The sequence below is a fragment of the Chiloscyllium plagiosum genome, unplaced genomic scaffold (assembly GCF_037043375.1).
Source record: "Chiloscyllium plagiosum isolate Xiang-an unplaced genomic scaffold, Cpla_swu_hap1 HiC_scaffold_51, whole genome shotgun sequence".
In the NCBI taxonomy this organism is placed as follows: Eukaryota; Metazoa; Chordata; class Chondrichthyes; order Orectolobiformes; family Hemiscylliidae; genus Chiloscyllium; species Chiloscyllium plagiosum.
Window position 1 is genome coordinate 39,169,855 of NW_028270189.1, and position 15,104 is coordinate 39,184,958.

General features: G+C 44.7%; 1 protein-coding gene across 9 annotated transcripts in view; it reads right to left on the minus strand.

Annotated features, from left to right (window-relative positions):
* LOC148135184 (uncharacterized) overlaps nucleotides 1-13,493 on the minus strand; it is a 275,374-nt gene extending 261,881 nt beyond the window's left edge. For 7 of the 9 annotated variants that reach the window (XR_015755444.1, XR_015755441.1, XR_015755443.1 and 4 more), the window contains exons 1-3: nucleotides 13,410-13,493; nucleotides 11,598-11,689; nucleotides 10,611-10,697 (exon numbers count right to left, since the gene is read on the minus strand). Coding sequence is in view for 1 of the 9 variants with exons in the window: in XM_087985206.1 (XP_087841332.1) it covers nucleotides 10,611-10,626 (16 nt within the window). In the remaining 8 variants the exon portion in view is untranslated. Of the gene's footprint in view, nucleotides 1-6,780; nucleotides 6,875-10,610; nucleotides 10,698-11,597; nucleotides 11,690-13,409 lie in introns of those variants that run through there. The other 2 variants (XR_015755437.1, XR_015755438.1) reach the window with 2 other exon arrangements.
* Nucleotides 13,494-15,104: the final 1,611 nt, after the last annotated feature.

Consider the following 15,104-nt stretch of genomic DNA (forward strand, 5'->3'; position numbering starts at 1 on the left):
GAATCCCCCAAGTCCTCACATTCCACCCAGGTACAACACATCATCCTCCACCATTTCCACCACCTACAATCAGACCCCATCAGAGATATATTTCCCTCCCCAGCCCTTTCAGCATTCCTCAGAGACCATTCTCTCTGTGACTTCCTTGTTAGATCCACGCTCCCCACCAACCCATCCTCCACTCCCAGGCACCTTCGCTCGCCATAGCAAGAGGTGGAAAACCTGTGCCCACACCTTCCCCTCACCTCCATCCAAGACACCAAAGGATCCTTCCACATTCAGCAGAGATAGTTCTTACATTCAAACATCTCACCTATTGAGTCCTTTGCTCTCGATGTGGTCTCATCTACAGTGGGGAGACAGGACACCAACTTGCGGAATATTTCAGGGAACACTTCTGGGACACGTACCAACCAACCACACTGCCCTGTGGCCGACAACTTCAACAGCCCCTCCCACTCCGCCAAGGACATGCAGATTCTGGGCTGGCTCCATCGCCAAATCGACCCATCCGAAGCCTGGAGGAATAACACCTCATCGTCCGCCTTGGGACCCTTCAACCACACAGCATCAATGTTTCCTCATCTCCCCTCACCCCACCTTAACCTAGCTCCAACTCTCCAACTCGGCACTGGCCTCTTGAACTGACCCACCTGTCCATCTTCCTTCCCCATTATCCACTCCACCCTCTCACCATTACCTCTCATCTGCATCTACCTATTGCCTTCCTAGCTCCCTTCCCCCCCAACCTACACACTCCCTCCTATTTATTTCTCAGCACTCTTTCCCACACCGCACATTCCTGATGAAGGGCATATACCTAAAATGTCGATTCTCCAGCTACTTGGATGCTGCCTGACCTGCTGTGTGTTTCCAGTGCCACATGTTAACGAAGCTGGAAGAAGAAAACCTCATCACCCACTCGGGGACCCTTCAGCCCTTTGGCCTCAATATCAAATTCAATAATTTTAGATCCTGAACTCTCCCACGTCCTAGCATCCTAGCCCCCTACCCCACACACCAGGCCTTGTTATTATATAGCCTGCTATTACACACTGTGATTAGCCACTAACAGTCCCCATAAACAGCTATTCACTCTCCCCCAGCCAGATCGATATACACTCCTTTGTCCAATTTCTCCTCTCTCTCTCTTTGGGCTCTATTCCCAATCATTTACTCTTTAACCTATACCTTCTGCATATAAACCAACATTTTTTCCTCAGTCACATCAGTTCTGAGGAAGGTTCATAGGATCAGAAATGTTAACTATGACTTGTCTTCACAGATGCTGCCAGACCTGCTGAGCTTTTCCAGCACTTTCTGGTTGTTGTTTATCATTTCCATCATCCACAGTTTTTTCTGGTTTTTATTTAGCGGGAGCTTGTAATTCATGTCAAGCAGCCTACATCATGTGTTTATAAACCGCCCCAGTACCCACAAACTCCATTTTTCTCCCAGTCTATGCCACTCCCATCACACTCACTGAGTCCCCCCCTCACAGTGACACTGCGCCTGCACAGCTCATGGTCACGTGTTGGCCTGCTGGCCACACCCCTCATTCACTTCTATTGGCTGGAGGATCACGCCAACTCTCCTATTGGTCTGCAGCTGCTGTCAATCACCTGGGCCCCATTGTGTCATGTTGGTGGGATCCTCCCATAAGTGTTGGAGGCTGAAGGGTGACCTCATTGAGTTTTATAAAACCATGAGGGGCATGAATGGGATAAATAGACAGGTCCAGAACGGGAGGGCATAGGTTTAAGTTGACAGGGAAAATATTTAAAAGGGACCTAAGGGGCAACTTCTGTCAATCAGAGGATGCTGCATGCATGGAATTTTCGGTCAGGACAAGTGGTGGAGCCTGGTACAATTACACCATCTGAAACGCATCTGAATGGGTATATGAATAGGAAGGGTATAGAGGGATATATGCCAAGTGCTGGCAAATAAGACTTGATTAGGTTAAGACATCTGGTCAGCATGGACGAGTTTGACCGAAGGGTCTGTTTCTGTGCAGTACATCTCTATGGCTCGATGGCTCTGCGGTGGGATGAGCTTCATCATTCACAGTGAATGGGGCATTATCACAGAGTATAAGGGCTGGGGGCTATTCAGCCAATTTGAGCTGTACTTTCTCCCTCTGCAGATGCTGCAAATCTGTCCCAACTCCCCTCCCATCTGTCCATAGCCCTCCAAATCTTTCCTTAAAAAGTTGAATTCCAAATTTGTTTTGACAGTAACTGTTGAATCTGCATTCAGCTGTTGTTCAAACTGTTCCAGATGCTCAGAACTGACTCAGTAAAATAATCTTCTCATTTTTACCTTGCATTATTTGCCAGTTACATGAATGCAGTTACTAAAAATTGTGACAAACTTTCTACTTTCCCTCTCTGTCAACTAAATATCCTGGAGACAAATCTGCTCCTGGTCGAAATCACGACAAGGGGAGGTTGAATAGGCTGGGGCTGTTTTCCCTGGAGTGTCGGAGGCTGAGGGGTGACCTCACAGAGGTACATAAAATCATGAGCGGCATGGACAGGATAAAGAAGATAAATAGACAAAGTCTCCTCCCTGGAGTGGGGGCTTCCAGAACTAGAGGGCATAGGTTTAGGGTGGGAGGGGAAAGATATAAAAGAGACCTGAGGGGCAACGTTTACACGCAGAGGGTGGTACGTGTATGGAATGAGTTTCCAGAGGAAGTGGTGGAGGCTAGTACAATTGCAACATTTAAAAGGCATCTAGACACGTATATGAATAGGAAAGATTTGGAGGGATATGGGCCGGGTGCTGGAAGGTGGGATAGATTGGGCTGGAATATCTGGTTGGCATGGATGGGTTGGACCGAAGGGTCTGTTTCTGTGCTGTATATCTCTGTGATGAATGACCTTTCAGCCATTTTTTTAAAAAACCAAATAGCTAGTTCTCCCCGTATTCTATGATGTTGAACTTGCTAACCAGTCTGTTGTTATGTGGAACATTGTGTCTTCCTGAAGTCCATGTTAACGATGTCCATGCACAAAGCCATGCTGATTCTCCCCAATTATTTGCCTTTCCAATTACATGCAAATCCTGTCCCTTAGAATCCCTTCCAACAACTTGCCTGCCACTGACTTCAGGCTCACCGGTCTATAGTTCTCTGGCTTTTCCTTACCACCTTTCTCAAATAATGGCACACATCTTCCAGCACCTCACCTGTAGTTATTGATGACACAAATATCTCAGGGAGGGGCCCAACAATCACTTCCCTAGCTTCCCACAAATTTCTGGGATACATCTGATCAGGTCCCAGGGATTTATCCACCTTTATCCATTTTAAGACATTCAGGGTATCCTCCTCTGTAACATGGACACTTGCCAAGTTATCGCTATTTATTTGTGCAAATTCTCTAGCTTCCATATCGTTTTTCAGTAAAAACCAATGTGTAATATTCATATAGAATCTTTCCATCCTCCTGCGGTTCCATAGTCAGTCTTGTTGATCTTTGAGGGTCCCTATTCTCTGCCTGGTCACTCTTTGTCCTTAGTGTATTTCTAGAATCTCTTTGGATTCTCCTTAAACCTATTTCCCAAAGCCATCGCTTGTCCCCTTTTTGCCCTCCTGGTTTCCCTCAAGTATTCTCCTACTGTCTCTATACTTCTCCCGGGATCCACTCAAACCCAGCTGTCTGTACCGGTCATATCCCTCCTTCATTTTCTTGACCAGAGCCTCAATTTCTCTTGACAGGCAGCATTCTCTACGCCTCCCAGCCTTGCCCTTAACAGGAACATACTGTCTGTGTACTCTCATTGTCTCATTTTTACAGGCCTACGGAGGCAATGGCAGATGTGGACAGAGAATCAATCATTCTCAGTAAAGAGGAAGTGTTGGGAAAGGTAACAGCCTAAAGGTAAAAGGGGTGCCTGGCCGTGATGGAATGCATCCCAGGGGCGAAAAGAGATGGCCAGGAAAATAGCAAATGTGTTTATGATAATTCCCGAATATTTGCTGGACTCTGGGACGTATCTGACAGATTGGAAAGCTGCAAATGTGATGCCACTATTTAAAAAAAAAAACACCCATTAGTTTAACTTCTGTAGTGGAGAAAATGCTTGAACCTCTCAAGGAAGTAGTAGCGCGTTATCTGGGCAGAAACTATCCCCCATTGAGCAGACACAGCATGGATTCATGAAAGGCAGCTCATGTTTAATGCATTTACTTGAACTATTTGAGGACATCACAAATGCATTGGACAAGGGGGACCCGGTGGATGTGGTGTATCTGGATTTCCAGAAAGTAATCGACAAGTTGCCACATGAAAGGCTGCTGTATAAGATAAAGGCTGCACGGCTTTATGGGTAATGTATTAGCATGGATACAGGATCGGTTAACCAACAAAAAGTAAAGAATGGGGATAAACGGGTGTTTGGATTAGTGTTGGCACTACAACTGTTTACAATTTACACAAATGTTTTGGAGTTGAGGACCAAGTGTACGGTGTCAGAGCTCAGATTTGATACAAAGATGAGGTAGAGCAATGTGTGCAGAGGCCACCGTAATTCTGCACAGGGATACAGATAGGTTGAGTGAGTGGGTAAGGATCTGGCAGATGGAGGACAATGTTGGGAAATGAGAGGTCATGCATTTTGGTCGGACTAACAGCAAACTGGATGATGAAATGGTGAAAACTTGCAGCATGCTGCTGTGCAGAGGGAGCTGGGTGTCCTTCTGCATGAATCACAGGAAGGTGGTTTGCAGGTGCAGCAGGTATTTAAGGCAGTGAACGGAATATTGTGCTTCCTTGCTCGAGGGATGGTGATGCTGCAGCTGTACAGGCCACACCTGGAGTACTGTGTACAGGTTTGATCTCCTTACTTTAGCACTGGAGGGGGTGCAGAGGAGGGTCACTGGTTTGGGCCTGGAGTTGAGAGGGTTGGTGTATGTGGAGAGATTGAGAAAACTGGTTCTATACTCATTGTAATTTAGAATAATGGGAGGTTGGATGGGGAAAAAAACAAAATTATGAAGGGAGTAAGTAAGATAGAAGCAGGGAGTTTATTTTCATCAGGGGTGGGTGAAACTAGAGAACGTAGCGTCAAAATAAGGTGGAGCAGATTTAGGACTGAGTTCAGGAGTAACTTCTTCAGCTAAAGGGTTGTGAATCTGTGGAATTCCCTGCTGAGTGAAGCAGTTGAGCTATCAACTTTATTTGCCTTTAAGGCAAAAGATAGATTTGTGAACAGGAAAGGAATTAAGGGTTATGGTGAGAGAGCAGGAATGTGGAGCTGAGGCCATGAAAAGATCAACCCTGATCTTATTGAATGGCAGAGCAGGTTTAAGGGGTCAGATGAAAGTTTTTGCCTTGTGCCATCAAAATTGACCTTTGAAAAGTTAAGTTTCTAAATTGGACAATCTGGTCTATTATTTTCTGAAACTATTTTAAAATTAATAGAATTATCAGAGAATCCCAGAATCCCAACAGTGTGGAATGAGACCATTCGGTCCATCACATCGATACTGACGCTCAGAGCCTCCTAACCTCCCCCTGTAACGTTGCATTTTCCAGGGCCACCCAACCTACACATCCCTGAACACTACGGGCAATTCAGCCTGGATAATCCAATCTACCCTGCACATCTTTGGACTGTGGGAGGAAACCAGAGAACCCGGATGCAATCCACGCAGACAACCGCAATAAGGTGATCATGCCTTTCTTAATTCCCAGTTCCACCCAAATAACTTCATTGGGCGTACTCCCATGAATATCCTCCCTAAGCACAAACATAATGCTATCCCTGATCAAAAACGCTACTCCCCCCCTCTCTTGACCCCGTTTCTATTCTTCCTATAGCATCTATACTCTGAAACATTAAGCTGCCAGTCCTATCCATCCCTGAGCCACGTTTCTGTAATACTCATAATATCCCAGTGCCATGTTCAAAACCATACCCTAAGCCCATCTGCCTTCCCTGTCAGGCCTCTTGCATTGAAATAAATGCAGTGTAACTGCTCAGTCTGACCTCATTCTCTGCTTTGCCCTTGTCTGCCTTGACTATTTGACCTCAGAACTGCACCAGCCTCAGACATACCTCTTTTCTCACTATCTATTTGCAATCACACCCACTCCCTCACTGGTTTAATGCCTCCTGAGTAGCATTAACAAATCTCCCTGCCCAGATATTACACACCTTCCAAATCAGGTACTATCCATCCTTCTTATCAGGTCAACTCTACTCCAGAGGAGATCACAATGATGCAAAAATGTGAATCATTTTCCCCTGCGCCAGCTCCTTAGCCACTCATCCAGCACCTCCTCCTCTGTAATATGGACATTTTTCAAGACGTCACCATTTATTTCCCCACATTCTATATCGCCCATGTACTTCTTCACAGTAAACACTGATGCAAAGTATTGTTTCCCTATCTCGCCCATCGCCTGAAGCCCCACACAAAGACTGCCTTGCTGATCTCTATTTTCTCCTAGTTAGCCTTTTGTTCTTAATGTATTTATAAAAGCCCTTTGGATTATCCTTAACCCTATTCGCCAAAGCTATCTCACGTCCCCTTTTTGCCTCCTGATTTCCCTCTTAATTATACTCTTACTGCCTTTATACTTGAAGGACTTTTGGATTGGAATAAATGCAAAATACTACATTCTGACAAAACAAACGAGGGTAGGACTTACACTCAATAAAAGTAGGACCTTGAGTAGTGATATGGGAACGAAGAGACCGAGGGCTTCACTCTTGGAAGTTTGTGTCACATGTAGACAGGGTGGTTAAGAAGGTGCTTAGCACACTTACCTTCATTGTTCAGACCTTTGAGTACAGGAGTTGGGACGTTATGTTGAGGATGTACAGGACGTTGGGGAGGCTTCTTCTGGAATACTCTGTCCAGCTCTGGTTGTGCTGTTATAGGAAGGATATTATTAAATTGGAGCAGGTTCAGGAGAGATTTACCTGCATGTTGCCATGAATGGAGGGATTGTGTTCTAAGGAGAGGCTGGATAGGCTGGGAATTTTTTCCACTGGCGTGCATGAGGTTGAGGGGTGACCTTATTAGAGGTTTATAAAATCAGAAAGAGTGTAGATAAGGTGAATAGCCGGGGGAGAGGGGGATTCAAAACTCGGGTGCATTCATTTTGAGAAGAAATGAGAAAGGTTTGAGAAAAGACATAAGGGTTTTAAAAAAAATATATACGTGTGGAATGAATTTCCAGAGGAAGTGGTAGCTGTGAATACAATTACAATATTTAAAATACATTCAGATAAGTACATAAATAGGAAATATTTGGATGGATGTGGACCAAGCGGAGGCACGTACACTTAGTTCAGTTTGCAATTATGGTTGGCATGGACTGGTTGGACCACAGGGCCTGTTTCCTTGCTGTATAACATTATGACTCTAATCCTCACTAACTCTAAATCCCTCCATCCTCAACTCTCCTGATCACTGTCACCTCATCCAGCCTCACAACTCTTCCTTATTTATATAATTCCTCACCAGCCACAGAACGCTCCCTATCTCATGTCCTCCAGTTTCTCAGATCTCTGCTACAAGTGCCTTTCTTTAGTTCCAGCCTTGAGGATGCCCTCATTCACTCTGATTGGTTGGAAGACAAACTGGTACGACCTGGTCCTCTAGTACTGCCCTCTGCCCCCTATTGGCCTGCGCTGACATCAATCACACGAGACCCATTGTAAGGTGAGTGGTGGGATCCTCCCTCTCTCTGTCCTGGGATGAGCTTCATCATTCATAGTGAATGGGTCAGTATCACAGAGCACAGGGGCTGGGAGCTATTCAGCCCATTGGGACTGTACTCTCTCCCTCTGGAGATGCTGCACATCTGTCCCAATTCCCTTCCCATTTGCCCATAGCCCCCCCAAATCTTCCCCTAAAAAGTAAAATTCCAAATCTTTTTATGAATAACTGCCGAGTCTGTGTCCAGCTGCCAATCAGACAGTTCCAGATGCTCAGACTTTACTGAATAAAATATTGTTCACATGTTCACATATTGTTTGCCAATTACCTGAAAATAGTTACTAAAATTGTGACATTGTTCACAATTCCCTTCTCTCTGCAAATTAAATATCCTAGACACAAATTTGCAGCTGGTCAAACTCACTGCTTAACCTTCTCAGCTCCACATACAATTATCTGTGCTTCTGCTAGCTCTCTACAAAAGAGGAACACATCTTATTTTCATTTATTCGTGTCACAGAGATGTACAGCACAGAAACAGATCTTTGGTCCAATTTGTCCATGCCAACTAGGAATCCTAAACTAATGGAATCCTATTCCCAGCTATTGATCCGTATCCCTCGAAACCCTTCCTATTCATGTACCCAATCAGATGCCTTTCAAATGTTGTAATTGTATCAGCCTCCACTACTTCATCTGGCAGCTCATCCAATACACACACCACACACAGCTTGAAAACTTTGCTCCTCAGATCCCTTTTAAATCTTTGCTCTCTTGACTTAAGCCCATGTGATCTTGTTTTGGAACCACCTAACCTGGGGGGGGAAAGACCCTGGCTGTTCACCGTATCCATACCCCTCATGATTTTACAAATCTACATGAAGTCACCTCTCAATCTTTGACTCTCCAGGGAAATTACCCCCAGCCTCTCCCTGTAGCCCAAATCCTCCAAACCTTTGTTAATCTTGTCTGAACTCTTTCAAGATTCATAACATCCTTCCCAGAACAGGGGATTTTGAACTTAAAACAGAATTCCTGAAATGACTTAATCAATGTCCTATCCAGCCACAATATGATGTCCCAGCTTCTGTATTCAATGCATTGACCAATAAATATAAGCATACCAAACACCACCTTCACTAGTCTGCCTATCTGCGACTCTACTTTCAACGAACAATGAATCTGAACTCCATGGTCTCTTTGTTCAGCAACACTGCGAAGGACTTTACCATTAAGTGTATAAATCCTGCCCTGATTTGCCTTTCCAAAATGCAGCACCTCGCATTTGTCTAAATTGAACACCGTCTGCCATTCTTTGCTCCAATGGCCCATCTGATCAAGATCCTGTTGTATTCTGAACTAACCTTCTTCGCTGTCCACGACACCTCCAATTTTGGTGTCTTCTGTTAACCCACTGACTATATCTCATATTTACATCCAAGTCATTTATTTGAGGACCGAATATCCATTCCTGCAGCACACTGCTGCTCACACGCCTCCAGTCCGCAAAGCAACCCTCCATCACCACCCTCTGCCTCCTACCTTCAAGCCAGTTTTGTATCCAAATGGCTCGTTCTCCCAACATTCCATGTTATCTAACCTTGCTAACCAGTCTGCTTTGTGGAACATCGTTCAGTGTCCATATAGACAACGTCCACAGTCTGCCTTCATCAATCATCTTTGTCACATCTTCAAAAAAACTCAATCAAGTTAGAAAGAGATAATTACTCACACAAAGTCATGTTGACTATCCTTAATCTTTCCTGGTCTTTCCAAATACATATAAATCCTATCCCTCAGAATCCCTTTCAAAAATTTGCCTACCACTGACTTCAGGCTGCCTGTTCTCTTGTTCCCTGGCCTTTCCTTACCACCTTTTTAAAATAACAACACTTGTCTTCCAGCACCTCACCTGTCACAAACGATGATATAAATACCTCAGGGAGGGGCACTGCTTTCCTAGCTTTCCACAAATTTCTGGGATACGCCTGATCAGGATCCAGAGATTTATCCACCTTGATGCCATTTAAGACATCCAGTACCACCTCCTCTGTAACATGGACACTTTTCAAGTTATCACTGTTGTTAACTATCAAGTTCTCCAAACTCTCCAGAAAAGAGTAGCATAGTATCTCTCCCATCTCCTGTTGTTCTACAGATGGCCTTCTTGATCTTTAAGAAGTTGTATTCTTTGTCTGTTTTTTCTTTTATCCTTGATATATTTGTAGAATCGCTTTGGATTCTACTTAAACCATTTCCTAGAGATATTTCATGTTCCCTTTTTGCTCATCTGATTTCCCTTGAGTATATTCCTGTAAAAACATGAACCTGTACTCCCAATTCCTCCGCCTCTGCCATATCTGCTTCCAGGAGAAGCAATTCTACTCCAGGACATCCCAGAAAGGATTCCTATTTCAAGGACTGCATTTCCCTCCCACGTGATCAACAATGCCCTCTAATGCATATCCTCCACTTCCTGTACCTCCACCTTCCCCTCACCCCTCCAACCACAATAAGAATATAATCCACCGGTCCTCACCTGCCACCCCACGAATCTCCAGATACAGCGCATTAACCTCTGCAATTTCCGCTACCTACAGTCAGACCCCACCACCAGGGATATATTTCCCTCCCCAGCCCTTCCACAGAGACCATGGGATATTTGGTGCTGATGTGCTGCCCCACTGATACCTCAGTCACTCACCCTGCCCAATGGTCTAGTGATACTATCGCTAGATGGATAATCCAGACACCCAGAAACGTTCTGGGGCCTAGAATTTGGATCCCGTCACAGCAGACAGTGGAATGTGAATTCAATAAAAATTTGGAAGTAAGAATCTATTAAAGACCATGAATCCATTGTTGATTGTTGCAAAAATAAAAACCATGAGATTCACTAATATCCTTCATGGAAGGAATCTGCCATCCTTACCTGGTCTGGCCTGCATGTGACTCCAGACCCACAGCAACGTGGTTGAATATTAACTGCCCTTGAGGCCCAGCCAGTGACACCCTCATCCTGTGAATGAATTAAAAAAGGTCAAGTCTTGTATACAATCATACTATTCTTACAGATAAGTTATCTGTTGGTAATTTGCTTCTCAATTCCCGGCTGACTATTTATTTCTCAGTTCCACCTGTACAACTTGCCTGGATGTACTTCCAGGAATATCCTCCTGAAGCCCAGCCATAATGTTATCCCTCATCAAAACCACCTCACCCCCCTGCTCTGTTGCCCCCTTTCTATCCTTACTATAGCATCTATACCTTGGAACATTAGGAATTGTTAGGACCAGTAGCTTAAGTCATACCTCTGTAATTGCTGTAATATCCCAGTGCCATTTTCAAAACCATACCCTGAACTCCTCTGCCTGACCTATCGGGCCTCCTGCATTGAAATAAATGCAGTGTAACTGCTCAGTCCTACCTCATTCTGTGCCTTGCCCTTGCCTGCCTTGACTGTTTGACGCCTGAACTATACCAGCCTCAGACTTGGCTCTTTCCTCACTCTTTTGAGTTTACCTCCATTCCTTCACTGGTTTAATGCCTCCTGAATAGCACTAGCAACTCTTCCCTTTCAGTGCAGGTACAATCCATCCTTCTGATGGAGGTCAATTCTACCCCACAAGAGATTCGAATGATCCAACAATGTGAACTCTTCTATTCCTATGTCATTGATACCAATAAACAACAGCCTCCCCTCAAAATGGTTACTCTCCCCTTGAAGAATATTCTCTCCCTCTCTGAGACATTCTTATACAAAAATTACACATTCGAATAATAAACCTTACACTCATTACATCATTATAAAAAGATTACATAACACATGATGGTTTGGGGAGACCTTTTGAGAGAATGTGATGATTCAAAGGAGAATTTTTAAGCAGCAAAAGGGATTGATCTGGAACGCAATACTCACAATGCGAATATCCAGGTCCTGATGTACTGAGTAATTCAGAGTTTGGCAGAACATTTACTGAGATTACCATCTGAATGTCCACCTGTAATATCCTGTAATACAAGTTTATAAAATCTGTCACTCTCAGTTCAAGTTAGAAACCCACACCATCCCCTCCTCCTGGCGCAGGATTACTGTACATAGTTACAACAGGTCATCAGGAAGGGGAATGGAATGTTTTGTTTAGAGGGTTTTCAGTATGAGAGATTGGAGTATATACCTGAGAGTAACGTGAGGAAGTGGTGGTGAGACCACCATATCTGGAGTAAAGTGAGCAGTTTTGGTCCCTTTAGATACGGAAATGTGTCACTTTATTGGAGGCATTTCAGGAAAGATTCACGAGTAGAAAGTCCGGACTGCAGATGCTGGAGATCAGAGCTGAAAAATGTGTTGCAGGAAAAGCGCAGCAGGTCAGGCAGCATCCAAGCAGAAGGAGAATCAACGTTTTGGGCATAAGCTGAAGAAGGGCTTATGCCCGAAACATTGATTCTCCTGCTCCTTGGATGCTGCCTGACCTGCTGTGCTTTTCCAGCAACACATTTTTCAGCAGGGAAGATTCACTGGGATGATCCCTGGTTTGGATGGATTATCTTTTAAATAAAGGCTGAACAGGTTGGGACTCTACTCACTGGATTTTGGAGAAAGAGAGGTGATCTCATTGAGACAGATGGGATTCTTAAGGGGTTTGACAGGATAAATACTGAGTGGATGTTTCCGAGTGTTAATACTGAAAAGGGAGTCTGGAAACAGATTCTGGGTCAGTCGCGGAATCAAGGGTTCTGCTTCAGATTCGTCAAGTTTAAGGCGACACAGAGGCGGGTAAGGGGTTTCAGTCGCAATGGAGCTGGGGTGAGGTGGAGACAAACAATGTTTAAGAGATTGGAATTCCCTGGTGTTTGGGATTGTGTAGATGCCTGATCAGAAGGTCACCTTGGGGTCAGATATAACAGCAATATTGTGAAGAACATATTTCTGCCTCAGACAGTTACCAGGGAGAGGGAGAGGCTCAGCAGTAAGAGAAAGGAATTTGGAATAACAACTGAAGGCAATGGGTTTAACCGTGACAATGTTTCATTGGAGGAAACTGCAGCTAATCGAGTAGTGGGAATGTGATAAGCAGTTTGGTAACTGAGTAACAGTGGAGTAATGGAGAGGGATGATGGGGAGGGAGAGCTGGGCAGTGTCAGTGTACATGTGAAACCTAACATGGTGCTTTTTCACAATGTCAACTCCTGGCAGTATGTAGGTGAGATACAGGAGAGAGCAAGGATAGATACTGGAGGGACACCAAATGCAAGGAATTCAGAAAGGAAAGAGAGAGTGGAAATGGAGCAGGATTTTCCAAAAACCGTGAGGTCAAAAGGAGGTTTTTCAAAGAAGGGGAGAGAAGGGCATAACCAGAAAAGACAGACCGACAGAACAAGATCTGTGAATCGGTGAGGAGGAGGAGGAGACAGAGTGTTGGAAAGTCTGTGATTTAGCGAGCGTTGGGTAAATTGTTAAGATGAGCTCTGATAAGGCTTAACAAGAGACTGGAGAAAGATGTAGGTTTAGGACAAAAACCAGGAACACCACGTGAGGCAGTTTGGCTCAGTGGGCTAGTGGGTGGGAGGGAGGGAAGCAGCAGATCGGATTATCTCAGTCTTAGTGACAGAGAAACTCCATGTGCTCCTCACTCGTTGTTGGAGGGGAGGATGGAGGAGACAGGATGATGGACAGTGTTTTACAAGAAACAAATCCAGGGTTAGTGATATTTAAAATGAGTGAACAAACCTGATGTATTTAGCTTTTATCCAGAATATTAAAACAAACGACTGAAGTCCTGGTTCGAATCCCGTCTTGGCAGATGGTAGAATCTGAATTCACGAGAAATAACTGGAATTAGGAATCTCCTGATCTCTATGGAATCATTGTCAATGGTAAGAAAAATCCTGCCAACCTGACAGCAGCCCATCCAGCTACTCACTGCAAAGTCTCAACACAGGAATGAAACTGGATGGACCATGTGGCATCTAACAAGGCACCAGAAATTACAACCACAGAATCAGCCCTCTCAATGCTGCAACGTCCTCCTCACTAACATCTAGTTTTTGGTGCCAAAACGTGGAGAGCTGTACCTCAGACTAGTCAAGAAGCAGCCTGACATAGTCATATTCACGGAATCATCCCTTACAGACAATGACCAGACACCACCATCACCATCCTAGATATCGAGAGTGTGGTGATGGAAAAGCACAACAGGTCAGGCAGCATCAGAGGAGCAGGAGAATCGACGTTTTGAGCCTCAGCCCTTCATCAGCCTGACCTGCTGCGCTTTTCCAGCACCAGACTCTTGACTCTGACCTCCGCATCTGCAGTCTTCAATTTCTCCTAAAATCTCTGGATATGTCCTGTCCCACCGGCAGGACAGACCAGACAGAGGTGGTGGCACAGTGGTGTACAGACAGGGAGGATTCGCCCTGGGAGTCTCATGGCTCCTGCTGATTACCACGTACTGTCCTCCCTTGGCTGATGAATCAGTTCTCCTTCGTGTTGAACAACATTTGGAGGAAGCACTGAGGCAATAAAATGGTGTCAAACGTACTCTGGGTACAGGATTTCAATGTCCACAATCGAGACTAGCTCTGCAACAGAATTACTGACTGAGCTGGCCAGGTCCTAAAGGACATAGCTGCTCAACGGAGTCTGCAGCAGGTGGTGAGGGAACCAACAAGAGGGAAAAAAACATACTTGATCTCATTGTTATGAATTGACAAGCTGCAGATACGTCTGGCCATGACAGTATCGGTAAGAACGACCATCACATGTTCCTTTTGGAGACAATGCCTTGCCTTAAAGTTGAGAAAACCTCCACTGTGTTGAGTGGCACCATCACCGTTCTAAATGAGACAGACTTCAAAGAGATGTAGGATCTCAAACAGGGTATCTATGAGGTACTGTGGGACATCAACAGCAGCAGAACTGTACTCCAGCACAATCTGTAATCTCATGGGGTTGTAAATCCTGCTCTCACCCATCACAATGGACAGTAAAGGAGGGCATGCCATGAGCAGCACCAGGCAGACCGAAAAATGAAGTGCTAATCTGGTGAAGCTATCAAACAGAATTACCTGCATATCAAACAGCATCAGCAGCAAGCAACAGAGCTAAGTGATCCAACATCCAATGGAACAGATCGGAGCTCTGCAGTTCTGCCACATCCAGTTGTGAATGGTGATGGACAATTAAACAACTCACTGATGGAAGCATCACAGATATCCCCACCTTTACTGATGGAGGGGCCTCACACATCCATTCACCAGATAAGATGACAGCATTTGCAGCAATCTGCATCCAGAAGTGCAAAGTGGGATGATCCATCTCAGCCTTCTCCAGTGGTTTCCAACATCACAGATGTGAGTTTTAAGCCAATTCTACCCATTCACTGAGAGAAAAAAATCTTTACTTTTTCTAAAATGTATGTTCCCT